A 24,265-nucleotide genomic window follows, 5' to 3' on the forward strand; every position below is an offset into this window, starting at 1 on the left:
TTCATATGCAGGTACTGAAGGGATGTTGCCACAGATGAAAGGAAAATTGACTTCTGAATGAAAAGTCATTACGTTTGTTATAAAGTTTGGTCAATAGTTTTCCTTTACCATCAATCTCAAAAGGTAGGTCAAGATAAGAGGCTGACTTCACAGTGTCTGTAGTATCCTTTATCTCAAGTTCTTTGGGGTAGATGCCATGCATCAAATCCCAAAACCAATACATGTTGTACTGTTTAATGATAATATGTCATTTATATAGCGGAAACTGAGATTAAAGGATTTAGCTAAATGATGTTCTTTCTTTTGGATGAGATCAGCTATAAAGTCAGTCTCATAAGAGTGAAGGAATAGGTCAGCAAGTAGAGGAGAACAATTTGTTCCCATTGGAATGCCGACCTTTTGTTGAAAAACATTTCCACTAAAATGGACAAATATGTTGCAGATAAAAAATTCCAGCATTTTGAAAACATCTTCTTTGGTATATTTGGAAGATGATTTGGAATTATTTTTTTACAAAGTATGAGGAATCTCTACCAAAAACTATATATTTTATACACCAGTAGGTGTACCATCTCCATTGGAGAAACAATGATGTACATGTATAATGTTTTTGAGTCAGGGTTTTAACTGAGTGTGGGGAATAGAAGTATAAACTCTTAGACAGCTGGGAGTATATAAGTTAAAAGTTTTGAAATAGGTTTGGTGGTACATTTTGCAGAGTCAGCTATGTAACATTGTTTGTATGGATTCTTTTGGAGTTTAGAAATCCATTACAAAGACTGTAAATCACAATCATTGTCTTTGGTAGAGAGAGCAAAAGAGGATAGCACAGATTTATGGTTTTCCACTATCTCCTCTTTGGAAAGTGTACATGTAGTTGCAGTATAGGTCTTATCACTGCTATTATTTTCTACATCTATCTCTGATAAAAAACATTGGATGTAATATGTTTTGCAGACAAAAACAATGTTGTTATGGGCTTTGTCTGCTGGTACAACAACATATTTGTCATGTATAATATGGGGGCGTTTTTCCATCTCCAGCTGCATCCCATACCAAATTTAAACATTTTTTACAAATTTACACCCCCTCCACGGTGAAAGTTAATTATTATTTAAAATTTAGCCAGATGTATGAAAATTAAAAAAAGACAGTCTTAAAGAAGAAGACTATGCAAGTAATGAATATCAAAACTAATCTGCTAAATTCAAAGAGAAAAATTCCCTTTTCTTAACTAATTAATCCTCGATTCATAATTAAGAAATTTGAATTTCACGTTTTATGGGTGCCACCATGATTGGTTGAGCTGTGATGTCACAAAGTCGGTTTGTAAAGTGAAAATAAATAGGTAATTGATTACGATGTCCGACGAAAGCGAAACACAATACATAGAAAAGATTAAAGGACAACATGTAAGCAAATGTTAGAAAACAAACATTAACATGGTATTTGCAGCTAGAAGACCAGTATTTCTGAGGACAATCTAATGGCTACTTCATGTTTTGTGTTGCCTGTAAAAAACCATTTGAATATTTCTCTTTTATTATTTGCGCAATCATAAGCTTGACAAGACAGCATGTTTTGGTGATCAGAAAAACAGCCTTTACAGGATCATAGAAATATTTATGGAATATTCTTTGTTTACATATTAATATGCAGTAATTGTATCAGTACAAAACTTATTGATTTCACGAGCTAATCAGAAGCTACAATGTATAGGTAAATTCAGTAAAGTCTGCATATGATCAACACTATCAACTCCTTCAGAAAAAAGAGATTTGCAAGATAGCTATTCACATTTATCTCAAAGATTTTGCATAGCTTTGTGCATTTTATAAAACCACATTTTGCATTATAGGTTACTAATTTTTGGTTACCTGTGTATGATTTTTCATAAGAGTTTAACTTAATGCAAAGATGGTATTTCCCTTTAACCAAGCAAGATGAAATATGACAATATATAAATTTCATGTATCCTACATTGTACATAATGTAAATTTTATACATTTTAAATTAAAACATACAAAATGTACACAAAAAGTTTTATTTATTGTGCAGTAAGATGAGGCTATTTGCATTCATCTAACATGCTTTAAAAGCTCAATGAGAGTGTTCATTTACCGTCATTTGCTGAGCATTTAGCATGTCTCTAGGTATCGTGAATATTGGTAGGTTTCAACCTTATTTATTATCTTAGACTTCTAAAAAGAAAGATTGGTTGGAGAATATCCTAGAAACCAATAAACATATTTAGAAGCCATAAAAGGTTGACTACTGGAAGGCTGACACAACATACATTGTATGTCGGAGGCAAGAGAGTAAAAGGTTACAAACATTCTAAGCATGCCTAACATACCAAGCCTATTGTCCATTATAGTGAAGGCTGCTGTTGATGTAGTCCAAATAATTATGCCATCTAGGGAGGCTGATTGTGAGGCATAAATATAAGATTTAAAAAATACCTCTGTGAACTTCATTGATTATCTGGACTACTTTTGACATAATATTGCTTAGGTTTCATATCAGTCCTCCTCTTGTAGGAATTGGGACCCAAAATCAATTATGTGAAGAAAGACTCTTTACCCCTTTTATTAGCTCTCAAGGACTCATTTGAAGAACAATATATAACTGGTAAAAATTGAATCTACACATCAAGTAAACAATGTCTGTTGCTGCCTCTTTTAACTCACTTTAACTTAAAAGGGAGCATTATAAATGACAGTGTTCTAGCTAGGGTTTGAAAATAGAGACGTGCAGGTAAGAGGGCACTTTAGAATGTTTATTTATTTAACAAAAAAGGGACACTGATTTTGTATGTTTGTGTTAAGTCAGTAATTTGTATTCTTCTTGCTTGACTGCCAACTTTTGAAAATGAGGGTTGCATCATAACTTGCAAACTGAGTAAATTTGACTGCATGATTCAGATATGCATGACACCCTTATTGTATTGAAAGACCTTTCTCAGATGACCAAGTGCTTTTAGAACACAGATACATCTTATATAACACACATATATATCCCTTTGAGAGAGTTTAGAATTCAGTTTAAATATCAGGTTGTTGTTAGGACAAAATTTGTCAATGTTAATGCAGTGAGGGAGCATGTTAACTTATGGTAGTGATTAAGGGCAAGTAATTCTTTACATTAATGACATACTATGAGGTGAAATTTTGCATGAAATGTTACAAATATTCAATATTGTTCCAATTAAAGATCAAAATCCTACGTAAGAAGAAGGAATATCTATTCCCAGAACTATTGCAATTACAACTTATGGAAAATGTCCTTTACTGTTGAAGATATAGAAAATTTTTAAAAATATTGAAATTATAAGGGAGATAACTGACATTTTGAACAAACAAACATGTACATCATGCAATTGTTTACACTGGTAGTTCTACAAAATTTAGACCTGTTAATTTGAAAATATTTGTAAAATAAATTGTGCAGTAAAAATTTATTATTAACCAATGATTGGCTGTCCATAAAATTGTTATAGATCCAATTGGGAAGTATTTTCTACTTGCCAATCATTATCCGATAACCCTGGTCAGCTGATTGATCACCGATAATTACCTGAGGGTTAATTTAATAATTACGACAGGATGTAGTTAACGAAGGTGACACTTCTTAATTGGCTTGGAATAATTTATTAACAAGAGTGGAAATCTTAAAGGGCCATTCAGATAATTGTAAAAGGGGACACTCAATAGGGGCAGAGGGGCGCGGAGTGATAGGAGCAGGGCGCAACACCCCTCCATGTTGCTCTAGCTAGGACACTGAATGATATTAGCATATAAACATATGAAAATTAAAAGGTAACACCAATACAAATAGAATAATTCAGACTATAAAGTCAACCAACATGGAAACTATCCTGAATTTGCTGAAAACACCAGTTTTGAAGCCAGAATTGCAGAAAATTAAAACAACCTTCAATGCAAGACACTGAAATACAATCCATCTGAACTATTTGACTTAAATCAACAAGTTTCATAGTATCTGATGAAATCAACCAAAATATCGCTACGTCGTACAATATTTCAATACTGACAATAGTAGTAAATCACTGAATGTGACTTTGTGCAAGGACATGATTGATTGAGTTTTAAAACCAATTCGGTGACGAAAAGTAGATACGTCGGACAGGATTAACTTACAACCATAGCACTTTTAAAGAGGAAATGATGCCTCCATTTTGCTTAAAGATCCGCATGGCATTTTGTGCCGCTTCAACATACGGCCTAACAAAACTCATCTTTTCAATCGGAAGTGGAACTGGTTACAGTTGTACCGGGTCCCTGTTGAAATGCCCTTGGTCGTTGCTTTCCCCTCTATTATATATCCCCATTATAAACATGAACTATGTGCAAGAATCTTGAAGTTGATTGTATGGAAGGTACATTCCATAGACAGCTTTTAACATCACACAATGGATTTCTTTCCTGGTGGAGCAGAAGATGATTTTGATGAGCTTGATGAAGATGGATTTTTCCTTGGATATGACCATGATATTGATAACCAAGTTTCAAATTTGCCGAAGCAACCCATAGTCATAGAAGATTACAAAGAATTAAATGTAAGCACTACATGTAATCCTCCTGGTCAGAAAGTCAAATCAAATCTCATGTTTTCAAAGATGGTCTCCTGTCCTCCTGTTCAAAAAAGTGACTTACACTAAGTTACAGTTACAATAATTGTGAAGTAGTCCTATACTGGCTATAGCATAAGACCAGAGTTGCGTGATGTTTTTTTCTTTGGATGTTTATGTAAACAACATCCAAACAAAAAACATCGTGCAACTACATAGTCTTGTGTTACAGGACTACATGTGAACCTCTAAATAGGAGAGTCAATTACATGTAATTCTTCCATTTTCAGAGATGGTCTCCTGCCCCCCCCCCACCCCCACCCACTCAGTATATACATGTATAATGCCTGTTTGAAAATATAATTTGTTAAAAATTTATTTAGGTAAAATAGCTTACTCTCAGACTGTTAATTGAGTATATGGCAGCATGATGGGTGATTTGTCATAATTTTCCCGATGTAGTTTCTGTTTATGATACACTCTAATGATGATAAGTTTGATTTATCAAACTGGAAAGCCCCGTGCAGGTCCGGATGTCAAAAGAATAGGCCTGCAGCATCACTAAGCTTGTGGTAAAAGGCAACTAAATAGTGCTCAGAACCTTAGCAAGGGGCTAGGGCACTCTGCCCACAGAGCAACTGGGTTATGTGCCCCAGGTGGTGCAATGGGGTACCCCTGGCATGTTACATGCTGGGGTTGTCAGGCTATAATATGGAAAAACCTGACCGCAAACCATAATGGTGCACCGTGTTGGGAAAGATGCCACGTTCCTCGCATGTTAAAGAACCCTACTGTGCTATTCTCCCGGAGTAGGAACCATAGGGCTCCACCACAGGAGGCTAAATTGCCCAACCTTACCCATCCCTCCCTTTTTCTAGTGGCAATCAAAATTTTTCGACCCTACTATCCTTGTGTCCCATCCCATTTTTCATTACATCATCATTTCATGTTCATTTTATCATCTATTTTATGTTCATCGTCTGAATATAGCTGAAATATTGCTGCTCGGACATTAAACCCCAACAATCAATCAATCAATCAAACTTGCAAAGATAATTATGGCGGAAAAATGAATATTTTCTTCAAAAACATTTTTGACCTAAAACAATGCAAGGACAACTGACTTTAAATAGTGCAGTCACACATGAAAAAGAACAGTTTCAAATCTTCAGATCTGAGTTTCAAGTTTCATCACATGTACATGTACATGTATGGTAAGACAATAGGTCAAAATCTTTATTTCAATCTCCTTTCATTGTTATTAGCACACACTATGGTCCAAGGATCACTTCAGGGGTGGAGTCAATCAGGCCCTGGTCCCTTTACTCTTTTCTATGACCCTTGCATTTAAAAAAAAAAAAGAAGTGAATGATATGTACTGATAAATAGCATTGGGAATCCCTGTGTTTTCTCAAGTTTGGGGTATATATTAATAAATCATATAGAGCTAAAGCCTAACAACACAAGAAGATAGCTGTATAAGATGTGTGAAATTGGTTTTCCTTTCAGAAACAGTTTCAAATGAGTTTTTTTTTTTTCACAGTGCTTTAAGGACTATTTTTGTGTATCAAATGTTCATTGGTTGAATTGGTGGTAAAAATGTATGTATACTGGTAACCTAACTTGAACAAATAAACATGAAGATGTCTATAGACTATAACTGATGAAAATGTCTTTTATTTAAGATAAAATGTGGAGAAAAATCTATTATTTAGAGTGTAGACTGATGGGACTGTCCTTAATTACCAGGAGATGGGAAAAGTTTCTTCACAGTTGAAGGAAAATAACCTTCTATAAACCCTAGAAATGTAATTTTCAACCCCCTACATTATTTTTTTTAACTCCTTGAAAAAATGGAAATTCAATATATTGGTATGTTGGACAACATGGACAATTGCAAGGCATATTTGATGTCAAGTTACATGTACAATCATGCAGTAAGCTAATTTTGTGGGGAAATAAATATAATCTTCTCGTGATATTATGTGGTGACTGAGGCAAGCAACTTTTTACTGAAGATTTGAACCACATTTTGGTACGCCCGTCTAAGACGGGATGGTTATGGTATATTATACTTCATATTAAATTCTGGAATTTTGATTGGATAAAAAGATAAGTGGTATTCCAGTATGCCAACCGCTCCAACCGGAAATGTATCTTGTCCGTTGCGCAGTCAGGTATTACTGTACATTTTCTAATTTCCGCCCAAAACAAAAACACCAGACGGCAGTTACAATGGCTTTTGCCGAGGTTAATGAAGATGCAATTAATGAACTTATAGCAAGCAAGGACGCCAAAGGATGGTTTTGCAGAGGAAAAAAAACACTTCACAATGAGAAATATTAAGTCAATGGACCTTTTGTTATTTGTTTATCAATAGAAGGGTGGTATACTGGTTAAAAAGATATTCAGTATAATATAACACATACTGCCTGCAATTTAGGGTGGTAAACTGGATCACCAAACTCAGGAAAGAGATGTGATATTTTTCCTTCCTGTGGTAATCCAGTATACCACTGTCAATTGCAGGCAGTAAGTGTATAATACCGTTGTCCATCCATCTGTCTGTCGTCAACACTTCGGACAATAACTCAAAAAAACTTTCACGAACTTTTATGAAACTTTGATGAATTGTTAATATCTATTGACTAAGCTCCCTTTCAATTTTTACAAATTTCAGATTTTTCGGTTCCGTGTTATAAATTTTTATACTTAAAAAAAAAGGGGAATTGTCAAGTTTTCGGATAGTAACTCAAAAACATTTTCACCAACTTGTATGAAACTTTGGTGTATTGTTCATATGTATTGAAGTAAGCTCCTTTCTGATTTGTATTAATGACAAATTTTATGTTTCATTGTTATGAAGTTTTACTCTTTAAAAAAAGGCAGAAATGGCCAAGGAAGTTTACTAGTTAAAAAATCATTGAATACAGACCATTTGTAATGATAGTGCCAAATTTTTTGTGCATTTTTTTATTTACTTCGTGGGGGGATGGGGGAGGGTATTTGGAAGGGCTCACAGTATTTCTAGTTGACCATATAACTTCATTAAAAGCATAAGGACAAGTTAAAAGGGCAACAGGCATATCATGCGTTAAAGCGCAGCTCTTTATTTATACCTCACCACATGAAGTACATATAGCAAAGCATTATATGACACCCTCTGAAAAGTTGCATGTCCATCTGTCTGTTCATCCCATGACAGTTTTTAGATGATACTAAGATGATAACTTAAGAAGATGTTGATGGATCTTTTTCAAACTTTGTATAGTTATTTAGTATTGTAAAATACAGATCAAGCTTGAATTTCAGTGATTGGATTAAGTACTCAAAAGTTTTGAACATTTAACGTTTTTATCACCCTAAAATTTGTTTGATGAAATGAAGTTATCTTTCTTTGTCTTTGAATATTAAAGAATTGTTAAAGTAAGTTCTTTTGGGTATTATGGAGTACAGATGAAGTTTAAATTTCATTTTCAGTTATTTTTTCCTTGTCATTTTTTTATTTTTATGAGTAAGAGTTATTATGAATAGGAGAAATTTTTTTTTTCTGTCAATTAATTGGAGTTATCTTCTTGGAATGCTTAAAAAAGGTGAAAGTAAGTTCTTATGAGATTATGGAGTCATGATAAATATTGAATTTGACTTTGTTGTTACTATGTAATGATTTCTTATTTAGCATCATTGATATTAATACAACATGGCAGGGTATGATTTAATGTCCCATTAGATGCCCTATTTTTAACTACTGAAACAAAGAGATAATACAAATAATAGGAAATGAAACAGAAAAAAAGTGGCACATTGTTGACCCACAATTCTCATGAATGATTGGGAGATCAGGAAACTTTAAATAGTCCCAAGTCACCAATAGTCACCAGCAGTGGTACATGTATTAATTATAATTATCTTAGCACTAATAGTCATATTGCCTATTTTTTGGCAGGATTGACTATAAGAACAACCAAAAAAAAAATTGGACTCCGACATTAAAACCATACAATAAGTATATAACAGTGTAAGACACAGTGAAAGAGCATCAATATACACATCTTAGAGTGTATACACTAATATCATTATATCATAGGGTTTTAGCATGGAACAAAATTATTTAGGTGTAAATACTTCTAAATCTTGTTTTTCTGTAATTATGAACGTTGAATAAGGCAATTTGAGTGTTTTAAAACTTACACTCGGACTCTACTTTCTTGTTTGTGGAGTTTTTTTATTTAACTAAATGCTTTCTTCCTTTTTAACATATTTAGTGTTTTTTACATATTTTCTGGCAGCAACTCATAAATGAAATAAAGGCCTGCTGTCATATAAAAATGTAATTCACGTCATTTTTTTCAAACCTTGTTAATCAAATAACAACAAGATATCTTTAAATTGATGATTTAAGATATTTTATAAAACTAAGCCCAGCATCATACAACATATGAAGACTGAAATAAAACTCAATTTTACGATGAAGAAAGTAACATGTGAACTGATAATTGTGATGATATGATAAAAACATTATATTTTAGAGTTTTAACGTTCTAGGAAAGCTACATATTTATCTGATGTAACATTTTCTTATAGCATAATGACAATGCACATTCTTTTGGGAGAGGAGGCTTTGGAGCACCAACTGGAAAAACAAAGAAGAAACAACTGAAAGATAAGCCTCAGAAGAAGCACATAGCCCCCAAGAAGCTTGGCATTGATGACTTTAGAATGGCCATTACTAGAGGAAATCTTGAGACTGTCAAAGAATCAGTTGCTCAGGGTACTCTACAGTTTATGTTTGACACTTCAAACTTGTCCTCACCTATTTTCACTGGTAGCCATTATAAAAATTATGTAAAGAGTGAAAGGTGGTCCCAAAAAACCCACAAAATTTTATAGTTTAATTTTACTATTTATACAAGTATAAGTGCATTATAAGTCCAGTTTATGCCATTTTTTTCTGGTAAAGCGACTTACAATTTTATTGAAATATACTATAAATGTGCAACACAAGGGCAACTCTGATTGCAAAACTCTATCATTCTGTTCTACTTTGAATATGCGACACAAAGCCAAATAACTGTGTCTAAATTCAAAACTCTATCATTCTATTAGAGACAGTATACCGGTAATTGGCAATGGAAGTACAGGACCATTAGGGGTGTAATTTTTCTGTTAGATTGCAGGATTTTGATAAGCATGTTTAAAATTTTTAAGTTAGCTTCATTCTAACAAAAAAATGTACTGTTTCAGTTTCCAAGAGAGCTGTCATGTAGAGGTGTATAATTACTTATGATTAATTAATTCTATATAAAATGAAAATAAATATAAAGAAACAAATTGAAGAAAATAAAAAAAGAGGCATTTACAATGTACTAATAGGCAACCTGTGTATAATATTATAATGGAAATGTTTTGTTAATTGCATTATTGTCTCCCTTACAGATTTTGACATCAACTGTGTATTGAAGTGTGGATGGACAGGACTGATGTATGCAGCTAATTCTGCCAATAAAGACATTGTTAAATTCCTGGTTTCAAAGGGAGCTAATGTCAAGTGCCATCATGGTATGTAATTATAAACTATTAGGAATATCATGTTGGAGTCATTGGGCCATTTTGTATCATTAAACAACATTTTTGTACATAAACTGCATGCCCCTTCTTGGGAAGTACATGTATATAGCACTTGTTAAACTGTGTCAACTACTAAGTATACTTCCCCCAACTCTACTTAAACATTGGGTATAATATAAATATATATAATATAATATATATATATAATATAAAAGTTTATAAACACTTTAGATTGTGATAGCCATAATGTAAAACAAGCAAAGGTAGAAAACAATATAATTTAAAAAGAGGCCCATTGCGAGATTTGATTTTACTACTCAAGCAAATTTTCAGGCCTACTATTTTGCTGAATTTGAAATTTTCTATTTGCCTATTTTAAAGCTAAAATGCTATCTGAATACTAATATACAGAAAATGCAAGCTGTTGTGTCATAATTTAGTCGCAAGGAGGGCACAAAATTCTATATCTGCACAGTTTTTTTTTTTCACAGAATTATTCATAAAAATAAGGGGATTAGGGGTAGTCTTTTGATCCAAAAATATAGAGCGCAAGCTATGAACAACAAAATCTTTTGCAGAGGTTGTGATGGTACAGAAGGCAATTTTGTTTAAATACCATCTATGAAACTGTATAAATACATTTGTTAGGTCCTTAAAACAACTCTTCCTATGTTCATGTTCTTGGATCTGCTACTTACCGTGAAATATTTTTGACTGGTTGTAGTGTAAAAATTTTGGTGGTGAATTTTCCTGTACTTTTTCTGTAAATGCATGTATTAAGTTTAAATACCTGTTTGACCGCAAATACCAACAAATGACTGGCCTATAACATCCCATATAGATTTTTTTCATGAATAAATCATAAGCTCTTTAACTAAATACATTTCTAAGAGCCGGGTGTTGCATGTCCACCTCTGTCATGTCCGCCATCTTCTTTAATCTGGAATATCTCCAGTGGGCAACTTTCATTTGCACTTTTATTTTTGAATACAGTTTCTATGACTCCTTGATAGAGTTATTGCTCTTGAAAGGCGAGAAATGGCAATTTTTGGCAAAAATCTTGGAAATTATAATAGATAAAAAATAACTTTTATTGGATGAAATAAATCTTATGTGAAGGTCTGCTAAAATCCAATGGGGCATCAATGTTGTAGGACGACTCTCTGTTAGAGTTATTGCCCTTTAAGGGCAAAAATTGAACCAGGTGAGTAATTTAGGCTACTGAGAACCTCTAGTTTTTTTTTTAACCAAATTTGAATTTTTTTTATTGGATTTCTCATGAAAATTCTGCCTGCATTTTTCAATCAGGTTTCAGATATGTCTCATGGTGTTCAAGTTATAAGGGGTCAAAAAGGCCACACTCCAAGAAGGTCAATTTTTTTAGTTTTTGTACGACTATGTAAATTTTTAGTTTTAGATTTCTTACGAAAATCTCTGCCTATGTTTTTTCAAACAGATTTCAGATTTCTATTACAGTTTTTGAATTATGAGGGGACAAAAGGATCACACCTAAAAAAAATCAACTTATCCGTTTTCGGTCTGATTTTGAAGGGTTTTTTTTAAATATGATTCCTTATGAAAATTCCCTACCTGTATGGTTCAATCAGATTTCAGATAACGCTTATGGTTTTGGAGTTATAATGAGTCAAGGGGCCACCTTCACCCCAAAAAATCAACTTCTTAATTTTTGGTATGATTTTGTAAATATTTATTATTGGATTCCTTATGAAAATCATTGCCTGCATTTTTCAGATGGATTTCAGATATCTCTTACTGTTTTCAGGTTTTAAGGATTCAAAAGGGCTATACCCCAAAAATAATCTTTTTTTTTTTTGGTCAAATTTCATAAATTTTTCATAGAATTTCAAATTTTGTGCTATATTATGTCCAAAGCAGTTGTTGTGTCCATATTGAACTATAATTTTCCATTCTTAAGTGTGCCAAAAACTTGTATTTTGTCATCACTTGCCCCAAGTGAATAGAGTTTGACATGCTGTGGTTTATCATGCTGCACTCGGCATAGCTGTTTATAATATTTTTAGTGAAGGTAGGGCAATGCAGTTGCACTTATCCTTTTTGCTGTATTTGTTTGTTTTTTCCTCTTATGTTAAAGTATTAAGTTTTAAACTTGATGGTTAGATGTCTTGTATCTATAATAAATGAAGGGTATATTTTTACAATTTGTTTACTGTCTCAGAGCATGTTTACAATTTGTCTTATCAAGGTTTATTATAGATCTTTATTTTTGAAATATCCAACAGATATGTTCAATGCCTTGATGGCAGCATGTTCAACGACAGTCAACAATCAACAGGACATTCTAAACTGTGTTAAACTTCTGATTGAAGCCGGAGCTGATATCAACAGTCATGATAGGTATTATAGTTGTATTAAGTTACAAATGTACTAGTACTTGTATTAAGGATAATGTCAGCCTTAAGACCAAGGTGCTAAAAGGATTACTTTGATATAATGTGGTGATATCGCTTGCCTTAAATTGCATCTGAAATAAAGTTGTTTCACCAATTATAAGTTTTCAAATTTGTTTAAAGAATGGCTAAAAAGATTATCCCAAGTAAGGTAAAATATTTAAAACTTAGGTTTTTTTATATGGGGGATATGTTATAAGTGATTTAAGGTATTGTTGAATATCAACTTCCTGTATGCATAGTGATATGCCCAGCTCAACTGCGCTTAGTCTAGACTAAAAATACTTTTTTTTCCTCTAAGATTCCGGAGTCTGTAATGCTATGATATTAATCTTTTATGAGACAAAATTGATTTCTTCGATAAACAAAAAAAATCAACTATTATTGTGTAAATAGTAGCTAATACAGCGACAAAAAACATTGTATATTTGTAGATATCACATGTCACCTTTGATATATGCTGCAAGAGAGGGCAAAGACCTAGTTGTCAATTATCTACTGGATCGTGGTGCAAATATTAACAAACAAGATAGCCGGGGATGGTCGGTAAGTTTTATTACATATACTTGCATTACCAACATTAAAAGTAGGTTGAGTTGACCAAAAAACTCTGCAGTGAATGATTTATTATACAACCACAATAAATTTGAGGTGGTATAATGGTATCATCGGTGGCATTTTGGTCATTGTCCTGGACAATTTCTGGTTCTGCTAAATAACTTTAAAATTATATCTGTGTAGGTCTTCACGAAATTATACCACAAGGTGACATATCAGAAAAGGAAACATAGTACTAATTTTTTATGGTTTTGATTTTAGGAATTAGGGGACAATATGGGATCGGAAACAGTCATTTTCACGATATAGAGGCCATAAACTGGCTTTTTTTCTTTGAAAATGCTCTACATGAAAGAAGAATGGGGTTGATTTTTGGGGTTTTGAAGACAATATTAATGATGAAAGTGTATTTAGACTGTAAATTTAAGGCATTTACCAGAAATGTATATTGGGTTTCTAATTGTGAATTGGAGTTATCCTTCTTTGAATTGTCATTATCAAAATCTTTAACAAGATAGTGATGAGCCATCAAGATTATTACACATTGATTTGATATTGTTTTCATGTTATGATGTATTGATTCATGTGATAAGTGATGTTATGCATATTTTTAGATTCATTTATTTTTGGGCTGATTTAAAAACTTTTTTTATTGGATTTCTTGTGAAAATAACAGCCTGTATTTTTCAATTAGATTTCAGGTGTCTCTTTTGGTTTTTTGAGTTATAAGGGTTCAAAGGGACCACACCCAGAATATTGACTTTTTTATTTGTGGTTTGTTTTTGAAAATGTTTATTTGAATTTCAAATTTTGTGCAATATAGTTTCCAGTTGTTATGTCCATAATGAATTGTAAGTCCCCATGCTTAATTGTGTCAAAAAATAATATTATGTCCACACTTGCCCCAACTGTTCAGGGTTCGACCAGTGTGGTCTTATCATACTGCAGTTTGTAAAGCTTATTGTCCCCTTTCGGCAAATGCCGAAGGGGACTTAGGTTTGCACTCCGTCCGTCCTTCAGTCTGTCAGTCAGTCCGTCAGTCACACTTGGTTTTCCGGACTTTTTTTTGTAATGCCTCATCCAATTGATTTCTTATTTGGTATATAGTCTTATCATGACAAGTTACAACTTAAGTTCGAAGGACGTTACAGTTGAACAATTTTTACAGAAGTTATGGCCCTTGAACATAGAAATTTTCATGAAATTTTATGTTTTTCGGACTTTTCTTTGTAATGCCTCATCCAATTGATTTCATATTTGTTAGCTAGTCTTATCATGACAAGTTACAAATTAAGTTTAAATATTATTGTGGCAAAATGGTTTATATGGAACTTGTGACCCTTTGACATAGAAAATTACATAAAATTTTATTTTTCATCATTTTGATGCAAATTGCTGCTGTCATTCTAGAGTTATTTGCCCTTTAGTTTATAATAACGAAGTTTTTTTCAACTTTCCAGGTGATAGAAAGAGAATGTCTTTATGCAGCTTTCTGTAATGCAAAAATGATATTATCTACTGTAAAATGAAGCTCAGGTTTGATTTTGGTGGAATTTGCTTTTGCTGTTCACGAGTTATTTTCTCTTGATTGTTAAAAAATAACACCATCCATTGTTAGTTCACATATATAAAAAAAAATCTCATAAAGGCAATGAGTTCAAAGGCTGAAAGGGGACACTGTATTGCATCAGCAATGCTGTCAGAATGCTTGTTATTTTTAATTTGGTAGTTTGGTTGTAAGTTTTAGTTCCTGTCTGATATCAACTTTCTGTACAAGTTGGGATATACCTAGCAAGCCAATGTATGCAACTTCATGTTGTTGGCTGCTTTTGCATGATTCATATGTAAACGTGTACTTTAGTATCAGTCTTTATAAAAATCAGACAGGAGGTTATTCATGCATAATGAAAACCCACCCAATACACTTTTCAGAACACTTTTAAAAAAAATTGAATTCTGTTTAGGCACTTAGCTGGTCAGTGAGTAAGAATTTTACAAAGGTTGTGAAGGTGCTGGTAGATAGAGGAGTTAATATTAATTTGAAACAGTGTGATGGACAGACACCTCTAGACTTAGCTGTTGTACAACAATATAATGAGGTAAGATAAATTTCAGCAAAAAATTAAATAAACAAAAAAGACCAAGGAATATTTGAACACTTTTAAAAAACTAAGGAATGTTATAAAAATTTCTTTTGCTACTGGTCAGTTAGTGCTCCTTCCCATTCTTCAATGTCTGTGTCTTACCCTGAATTGTGTATTGAGCTAAATGGAATGAAATAAAATTATGAACGATAGGAATTTTGAAGGCTGATGTATACAATTTTTATAAAGGAACAAACATGCAGAGGCTTCACACACCATTATTGCTAAAGTTGTTCTAGTTCTTGAAAGATAGGCTGTTAAAAGTTCGTTCTACTTTAACTATGATTTTTTTTTCAATGTAGATTATATCCCTTCTTGGTGGAGAGATGAGTTGTAATGAGAATTTAATGGAGTCACCAAGAACCATAACTCCAAGTATACCTTACAATGGTGTTAGTAATGATGCAGATAGTGAAGATAACTCACAGTGAGTAAATAAAAAAAATCTTACAAACCCTACTTACAATCCTATTGGGCATTTCCAAAAAGTCATCCTACTAAAAGTGGAAATTCGCTGTACATATCAATCCTATTCAAGCAGTTATGGGTTATACAAACAACTTGTCTAAGTATGAAGGAAATCTTATGAAAAATGAAGGTGCTATTGTGTAGACAAGCATTCTTAGGAAAATTAATTCCACTGAAGCTTTTATGGTTACCAGCATTTCTTCTCTTGTTACTTTGTATGTATGATTTTAGTTACTTTATGTTCTTTGTTGTGTATGTCTGTTTCCATGTCTGGTCTTAGTCCCTGGATTACATTCTGTTGATTACCGCTATAACCTTGGTTCCCTTGATTAATCTTCCAAGTTTGAAGGAAATCAGATCAAAAAATGAAGGCTGTGTCCAAGTAACAACATGGTGATGATGGATAGACAGACGAGTGAAAAACATCAGCGTTGTTGCATGTGGTATAAACTAGTAAAAATAGCTAGGTTTCATTCAAAAGCTGTCTTAATGAACTTTAGACTACTCTTATTTAATATAACTAAAGCAAGATTCCAAAGGAGAAAAGTGACTCAGTCATGATGAAATGTTTGTGTCTGAAGGCAATTCGGTCTAGCTGAAACTTTCACATTTTCACATTTTTTGTTGAACATAAGGGGGAAAATCCAAATATGTGGCCACGTCTTGGTTCAGGACTGATGGGTCCTTGATGTTCTATAACACTGTATTCATTGATCTTTGCAGAAAACTGACTAAAAAAGTGCTCAATTTATGTTCATCACCAAAATAATATAATTGTTTTTAAATTCATACTCTATTTATAGGTCAGTAATAAAGTATGGAGAATTAGAACTTTTTTTATGTGGATTAGACTTGAGTCAGTATGTAAGTCTGTTTCAACAACAACATTTAGATTTCACAACTGTACTGAGGATGACAGATGAAGATCTCATAAAGGTTTAATTCAGTTGTTTGTTTTGTCTGATAAAATAGTTTAAGAGATTGTGTCTTTTCTTCTTTTTTTTTGTCTTTCAAATCAGAAATTCACATAAATCATTTTAAACTATTTTATGTATTTTGAAATAATATTGCTTTAATAACTTAATATTTGTACCATCTTAGAATCACCCTTTCAGATTCATTTTGTTTTTATTCCTTTTGGTAATTGATTTATAGAGACTCTGTGATATTAAATTGGTCATCTTTGTCTTTATTTTAGGTTCTTTGATAAATAGATAAGCCAAATAAAATTAATTAGTAGTTTCCTCCCCTATAGCAAATATCTGGTAAGGAATTAAAAAAAACTCTTCCCATCAGCCCCAAAATTTTTGTGAAGGTTGGATGATAATCTACCATTTAAATTTACTTGGCCTGAACAGAATTCAATCCATTTTGAATGGAGAGGTGATCACACCTGTTTTACTTATGCTTTCTATCAGGACAAAACTGATACAGTTACAAGGAAACAGTACTGGTGTATTATTTTGCAATTTAAAGTTTTTATTTGTTTTGAAGATGGGAATCCACCAGATTGGTGTTAGAAAAAAGATATTAGATGGTATAAGAACAGTTCATAAAAAGGAATGGGAAACTACAAGTCTTCAGCAGATACAGTATAGTAAACAGTTAAGGTCAGTTCAGTGCAGATTATAGATTTTCTAAATAATAGATAGAGATCAGACAAAAAAGTTATTCAAACTAGAAAAAACTGTGAGCAATGCTCCCATTTGCTCACATGTACTTTTGACCCCTATATCAATTTGGATCAAATTTAAGATATACACTTTATTTAACCTCAGACACATGGGTGTACAAGAGGACAAAACACAAACATGCATTTTCACAAGAATATGACAAGATATCAATGTCAATCACATATAAAAGTAAACATACAAATTCAGTATACATTTTTGTTTAAGAAATCGTTGCATTTTTCTGATAAAAGTGGCTAAGTTTCTATTCATTTGCACATTTCAGAATGACTACATCCCCTTTGGTTTATATTCTCTTGGTGTTTTAATGTAATATTTTGGTATATAACTTACTTAAGATTTTTAATATCATTATAATATCATACAAAAAGGTGAAATTCATTTCCCAAACTATCATTGCAAAGATGGCAGACTCTATTTTGTCACTGTATTCTTGACCATTGTCAAATTTCAATCAGAAATTTAATACATGAGTATCTAAGGTTGGCTATATATATTTGGTCAGTTATGATGTGCCGAAGTAAATAAGTTTCAAGTTTTAGTTCTTCTTTAAAAAGGAATAGAATTCTCCCCTCGTGGAATTACTCATTTTGGAAAACCAGTTCTGAATGGATTGGTCATTCAGATTTTGTTTGACGAGACTTTTAAATAACAATTTGTTCATTGGTATTTGATCATTCCAGATGAAACTTAAACCACAATTGTCAAATAGATTTTTCATATAAAATCCCTTTAAATTTTGATAGATTCCCTATATGAAGTTTAAACTTTAGCCAATACAAAATTGATGATAATTTGTCATTATCATTTATCAATTTATTCCATAACATGATCATTTTTTTGTTTTACAATAATTTCCATAGGAAATCTTCCTATCTCACCATATAGTCTAAAATTTGGTGTACTGTTGCATACTTTTAAAATTCTCTTACAAAACGGATAATGGGAATATGTAATAAAGATTCTGTGGAAGTTTCATTAAATTCCATTGAGTGATGTAGGAGGGGTAATGTATAAGACATGAAATCCCCTCTGTGGATGGAAGGAAGTACAGACATCCTCTGACTTTATAGCTGATCTTATGTAAAAGAAGGAACATCGTTTAGCTAGATTCTTTAATATCAGTTTCAGTTGTATAGATGACGTATTATTGTTTAACAATCCCAGTTTCGGGGATTAGATACATCACATCTATCCCAAAGAACTTTGGATAAAGGATACTACAGACACTGTGAAGTAAGCCTTATATCTTGATCTACACTTAGAGATTGATGATAAAGGAAAACAACTGACCAAACTTTACGAGGAATGCTATGACTTTTCATTCCGTATTGTCAACTTTCCTTTCATCTGTGGCAACATCCTTTCAGCACCTGCGTATGGAGTTCTCATATCACAACTCATATGTTATGCCAGAGCTTGCCGAGACTATGCAGGCATTTTGTATTGGGCTTGACTTCTTACATTGGGCTTATGGAACAGGGTTATGTTGATACAAGATTGAAGTCATCACTACAGAAGTTTTATGATTGTCATCATGAACTCATGGATTGTTATGGTGTATTCATCTGCACCTTGAAAACTGATTTGTTCAATGTGTCATAGCTTTCCTTTCCTTTTTCATCTACCTGGGACTTGACTTTTTATGAGCAACTCAGGGGTTGTTTCTAGAAAAGTAGAGGATGCTTACACTATCGGTGTACCTGGTCCATGCTCCCAGTTTTCAGTGCAGCCTTTTCCCTTGCTGTATATGATCAATAGAGTTATAGTTATTCATTTTGTCCTTTCTAGTTGTGCAGATACTGTAGCTATGGTGGCAAACATCAGTAAGCACTGTAAATATATATGCAGCACTACTGGTTATATCAGAGACCATATCCTCAAACATAAGGATATTTTAGATGCTCAAGTAAGTACTAACTCTCAATGTCTACATCATAACACACTGATATCCAATTTTTTTGGGTGGATACTTTGTTTTTGCATATTTGTAGAAAAAGCACAACTTAGAAGTCCTTTTTAGGAATTAAAACATACACTAATTATACAGAAAATCAGTATTAGACACCAAGAATCAAAAGAAATGAAAACTAGTAATATATAATTTGAAACCAAAATGAGTAAATTTCATTTACATCCTCATAAACTAGAATACTTCCATGGTAAAACATTTTTTATCTACATGAAATCAAGCGCACCCTAGTAAAACAAGGTAAAAAGATAATAATAATCTTTTGAAATAATAATCAAAATCTGATAATACAAATTATAAAAAACATGATCAACATATAAAAAGTAACTTTCTGAAGTGATTAAAGAGTAGCTAGACTTATAGAGTACACTTCCTCTTTTTTTCTAGATACAAAAGCTCAGTTCTTATGTCTTCTAAGACTTATGTGGTACGCTGTACATGTTAAATAAATGCAAATTGAAAGACCATTTCGCAATGCACACACTATGGTCATAAACCAAGTTAACATTTAAATCCTAGTTTCACTGTATACTAATTGGATTGTTACATGCAAGTAATATTAATGGTGAAAAAAAATTTCATGGTTAATGTCATTTCATTTTTATGCGCATGTCTAAGACGGGACGTATTATAGTATACCGTTGTTTGTCGTGCCGTCCGTCTGTCATCTATACTTCAGACAGTAACTCAAAAACACTTTTGCCAACTTTTATGAAACTTTGGTGAATTGTTTATACCTATTTATGTTAGCTCCCTTTTGATTTTTATTAATTTTAGATTTTTCTTTTCCATGTTATCAACTTTTATACTTAAAAAAGGGGGATTTTCAAATTTTCAGACAATAACTCAAAAACACTTTCACCTTCTTTTATGAAACTTTGGTGAATTGTTCATATCTATTGAAGTAAGCTCCCTTCCGATTTGCATAAATGTCAAATTTTACATTTCCTTGTTATGAAGTTTTACTCTTTAAAAAAGGCAGAAACTGCCAAGGAAATTTATTTGTTGAAAAATCATTGAAAATGGACCATTTGTTATGATAGTGCCAAATTTTTTGCACATTTTTTATTTACTTTTTTTTTTTTTTTTTGTGGGGGGGGGGGGTATTTGACAGGGCTCACAGTATTTCTAGCTGATCATATAACTTCATAAAAAGCATAAGGACAAATTAAAAGAGCAATGGGCGTATCATGTGCTTAAAGCATAGCTCTTCATTGATAGCAGCTTTATTGTTTTGCCCTGTCCATCTGTCTTTCTGTTACACTTTAGTAAACCTCAAACAACTGCACCAAATTTCATGAAACTTTGTAAGTAGTTAGGACATGACAGGGATTTATGATCTACTGGATTTTATTGGAGTTATACCACCTTGAACTTTGGTTGGGAGAGACATATATTTTTGAAGGCAAACACAAACTTAAATTTTCTTGATCAGTGGCCCTTTTCACAAAAAATCGTAAAAGTGAAATTTGTCATAAGTTATGACGTCACAATACTTTCATTTACTATGACGTCATAACTTACGACTAATTTTACACTTACGATTTTTTTTGTGAAAAGGATCACAGGCCCGTTGCTAACCTCCAAATTTACAGCAGGTGAAATCTAAGGATTTTTTTACCCCAGTACTGATAAATGAGCAATAACAACTACTAATTTGAAAGTTTGCAGATTATGTTGTTTTTTTTGTTTTTTTTATCACAAAAACGTTCTACTTGCAGAACCTTCATACAAAAATCATGCTTTTTCTTAAGTGAAGTGACATAGCAAGAAAATATTGTTGGTACTGACATTTTAATATTGGTCAAAATAGTCACTTTATATTTGTTATTTGATGTTATTTTAAGGATGGTATGGGACCAGAGTCACTTTATGTTTGTTATTTGATGTTATTTTAAGGATGGTAGGGGACCAGGGTCACTTTATATTTGTTATTTAATGTTATTTTAAGGATGGTACGGGACCAGAGTCACTTTATATTTGTTATTTGATGTTATTTTAAGGATGGTACAGGACCAGAGTCACTTTATATTTGTTATTTGATGTTATTTAAAGGATGGTACAGGACCAGAGTTATTACTACAGCATACTGAGGATACAATGAAGAATGTTCAGACTTTATATACAGAGTTAGAAAAGCTCACCAGGACATTAAATTTGGTATGTTTTAATAGGAGGAAACTTATCTGTGTTGTTCTTGTCTGATCAATATTTATGATGTGATTTATTCCTTTTATATTTGTGCTGTTTCTTATGTGTGTTTTTTAAAGTACCTTTGTGTTTTAAGATTTGTTTTTAGTCTGTTGTGTATTTGGTGTTCCCCCTGGTTTGTTATATCCACAGATTTCCCCTTAATTGCAACTTTTTACTTTCAACAAATTTCATGTTTTGACATTGTTTTGGGTTTCTGTTGTATAAAATTTGACATAAATGCAACTTTATTCCTACCTAATCATTACTTTGACCAATATTTATATCCAGTCTCCTGTACACAGTTGCTAGTTTTTTCAAGGATTTCATCAAGTGAACATTTTTCATGGATATGTATTTTCAAGGTTTCAAAAATGATGAGTGCTATAAATCAATTTCACAGGAATTATGCGTTGTAATTTTTTGTTCATTGCAAATATATCAAAATTTAAGTATCCCTCTAGCTAAGAATCATGCAAAATGTAATATATAGTTAGAAAGCCAACATATTTTAATTTTTTTTTATTGTGTTTAAAATGCTTAAGTAAACAAAAAAATTGTACGTGAGTTTTCATAGAACCCTTGTTTATAAGAGATAAAAATTATATTGAATGCACTGTAGAATTTAAAATTTAGGGGGATAACTCTGTAAATGACACTAAAATACAATAGAAATTTTCAATGTGAATTAACTCCGAAGGGCAGACAGATTGGAATGAATAATCATTCATTTCATCATACAGACCTCCAAAGCAATTTAATGACAAAAATTAAAATGTGAAACCTTTTTTTTTTTAGATGTATCACATTTAACAGAATTTGCATGATTTTCACAAAAACTGCTACTAAATATGTTTACAGTAATTAAGATTAGACCTAGGTATTGTTCCATTCAGTCACTGCATGTAGGATCTAACATTACTCTATTTTACTTTCTATTCAGATGACCATTCTGATCAGTCAGTCCTATTTCAGCTTTCATGATAGTGAGAACACTATTTAAAGAGAAAACCCAATGATTATGAATAGGTTGTATAAACAGAAAGTAGAATGAGTGTTGTTTAATTTTACATAGTGACTGAATGGATCTATTAGTTGGTTTCCCATCCATGCAAGGCCTGAAAGGGTGAACAGGGATGTTAAAAAACACCTCAGTCAGTTAGTTGGCCTTATTTTATTTTAGATAGTTACATCTATAAATTAAATCCGTCAGTAAAAAGTGCCGTAATGTTGAACTAGCTAGTTAGTATGTAATGTATTAGACAATGTGTCCTTTGTTCCTTGAACACTATTAAAATATTGACATAACAAATCAATTTTTATCATTAAATTTCAGCAACTAAAAAAGAAAGACTTCAACCCACCAGATCTTGTTATGTCCAAAAGGAAGAAAAGAGGTTTTAGAAAGAGAAGAATATTAGCTATGAGTGGTGTTGTGTTGATCATAGGGTTAGTCTGGTGGAAACAGAAACCTATCACCAACTATATATCATCTGTAACATAAATTTACACCTGAGTATAGGATGCTAATACTCTACCTCACAAATCAGAGTCATTTGGTATATATACTTTTGATGGTTATATGTTGACCAAAAAATAATTTATTCAGCTCAAATGTAGCACTTATTGGAATGAGAAGAAAAACAGTAACAAAGATCAAACTTTTTACTTTATTGATGAGAAAAAGTCACTATGTTATGTGGCAATTTAAAATATGGATACTGGTATGTTACAGTAGATGTTCCACCAAATAGATCTTGATTATTGTCATATTTTGTTGTGGTGTCTTGAAGCATGAATCATCCATTTTGCATTGTATGGATTGTGTAAACATACACCAGTTGTTGAGTATGTGTATGTTTTGTCAGATTATTAGACAGAGAAGTACTTTTTATGCGTTTTAATATGCTGACTGGCCAGAGAGGTATCGGTCAGTATGAATTTTGTTATTTTTTTATGCATTATTATTTACAATCAATTCTGAATAAAATTCAGTATGAGAATTTTGTAAAATTGTTTTGACATTAATTCTTTATTTTTGAAGCGGAGTCATATAATAAAGTATTTTGTTTGAACAATTACAGACAAATTAATATTTTGTAGAAAACCAGATGTAATAAACACAATGTCTTCCTGATTAAACTATCAAATACTTATCACATGTATGGATACATTGGAACCCCTATCTGTAATCACATGTATGGATACTTTGGATTAAGGGGTTCCATTCTTGTCTGTGATTACATCAGCATATTTACATTGTTAGCCAATGCAGAAAACAATACATTTTCCAGTTGTTTTCATATTTAATTCTCCTACAACTGTCTGAAAGATTAATGATGTTGACATCACAGTATAAAGACATCAAACCTCTGATGTGAAAAAGTTATTCAGAGATACTTCCAGGGGCATTAGATTAAAATGTACTGTGTTAATTTGAGTAGAATCATGCTTTAGCCACAACTGTTGGAAGCATGTAGCTTATCAGTGTTCTGCAGTTTTCTATTCACCCGCAGATATTTAATTAATTTATTGGTATGTGAGTATATTGTATCATAATTAGATACAGATTAAGTTTCACATTTTGTTCTGCTTTGCTTGGTTTTTATGTTGTTTTAGGTGTTGCTTCTTTTTAATAGTTTCAATGACATTAA

The 24,265-nt window shown here is 32.3% G+C and overlaps 2 protein-coding genes across 3 annotated transcripts in view; one reads left to right on the forward strand and one right to left on the reverse strand.

Annotated features, from left to right (window-relative positions):
• Positions 1-4,318, reverse strand: part of LOC148627437 (putative NADH dehydrogenase [ubiquinone] 1 alpha subcomplex subunit 12) — a 9,261-nt gene extending 4,943 nt beyond the window's left edge. Inside the window, exon 1 of the mRNA XM_088573230.1 lies at positions 4,161-4,318. Within this exon, the coding sequence (XP_088429356.1) occupies positions 4,161-4,258 (98 nt within the window). The 5' untranslated portion in view covers positions 4,259-4,318. The remainder of the gene's footprint in view (positions 1-4,160) is intronic.
• Positions 4,317-23,627, forward strand: LOC148627438 (ankyrin repeat, SAM and basic leucine zipper domain-containing protein 1-like). 2 transcript variants are annotated; one of them, XM_088573182.1, is made up of 12 exons: positions 4,318-4,579; positions 9,176-9,362; positions 10,028-10,150; positions 12,421-12,535; positions 13,023-13,134; positions 15,111-15,245; positions 15,593-15,717; positions 16,562-16,694; positions 17,253-17,368; positions 19,241-19,358; positions 21,477-21,581; positions 22,948-23,627. In XM_088573182.1, the coding sequence occupies exons 1-12, from the start codon at positions 4,433-4,435 to the stop codon at positions 23,113-23,115; spliced, it is 1,584 nt and encodes a 527-aa protein (XP_088429308.1). In that variant the 5' UTR covers positions 4,318-4,432; the 3' UTR covers positions 23,116-23,627. The 2 variants fall into 2 exon arrangements, with proteins under 2 accessions (XP_088429317.1, XP_088429308.1); XM_088573191.1 differs by lacking the exon at positions 22,948-23,627 and having other exon boundaries at positions 4,317-4,579; positions 21,425-21,581.
• The last annotated feature ends 638 nt before the right edge of the window (positions 23,628-24,265 follow it).

The sequence above is a fragment of the Perna viridis genome, chromosome 1 (genome assembly GCF_037379345.1).
Source record: "Perna viridis isolate PV_CMFRI_1.1 ecotype Kerala chromosome 1, ASM3737934v1, whole genome shotgun sequence".
Lineage (NCBI taxonomy): Eukaryota > Metazoa > Mollusca > Bivalvia > Mytilida > Mytilidae > Perna > Perna viridis.

Excerpts from the sequence above, each read along its gene's own strand:
- LOC148627438 (XM_088573182.1), top strand. The coding sequence starts at position 4,433 with ATGGATTTCTTTCCTGGTGGAGCAGAAGATGATTTTGATGAGCTTGAT. Across the intron at positions 9,363-10,027 it reads CAAAGAATCAGTTGCTCAGG|ATTTTGACATCAACTGTGTA; the intron begins GTACTCTACAGT and ends TCTCCCTTACAG. Across the intron at positions 15,718-16,561 it reads GATAGTGAAGATAACTCACA|GTCAGTAATAAAGTATGGAG; the intron begins GTGAGTAAATAA and ends CTCTATTTATAG.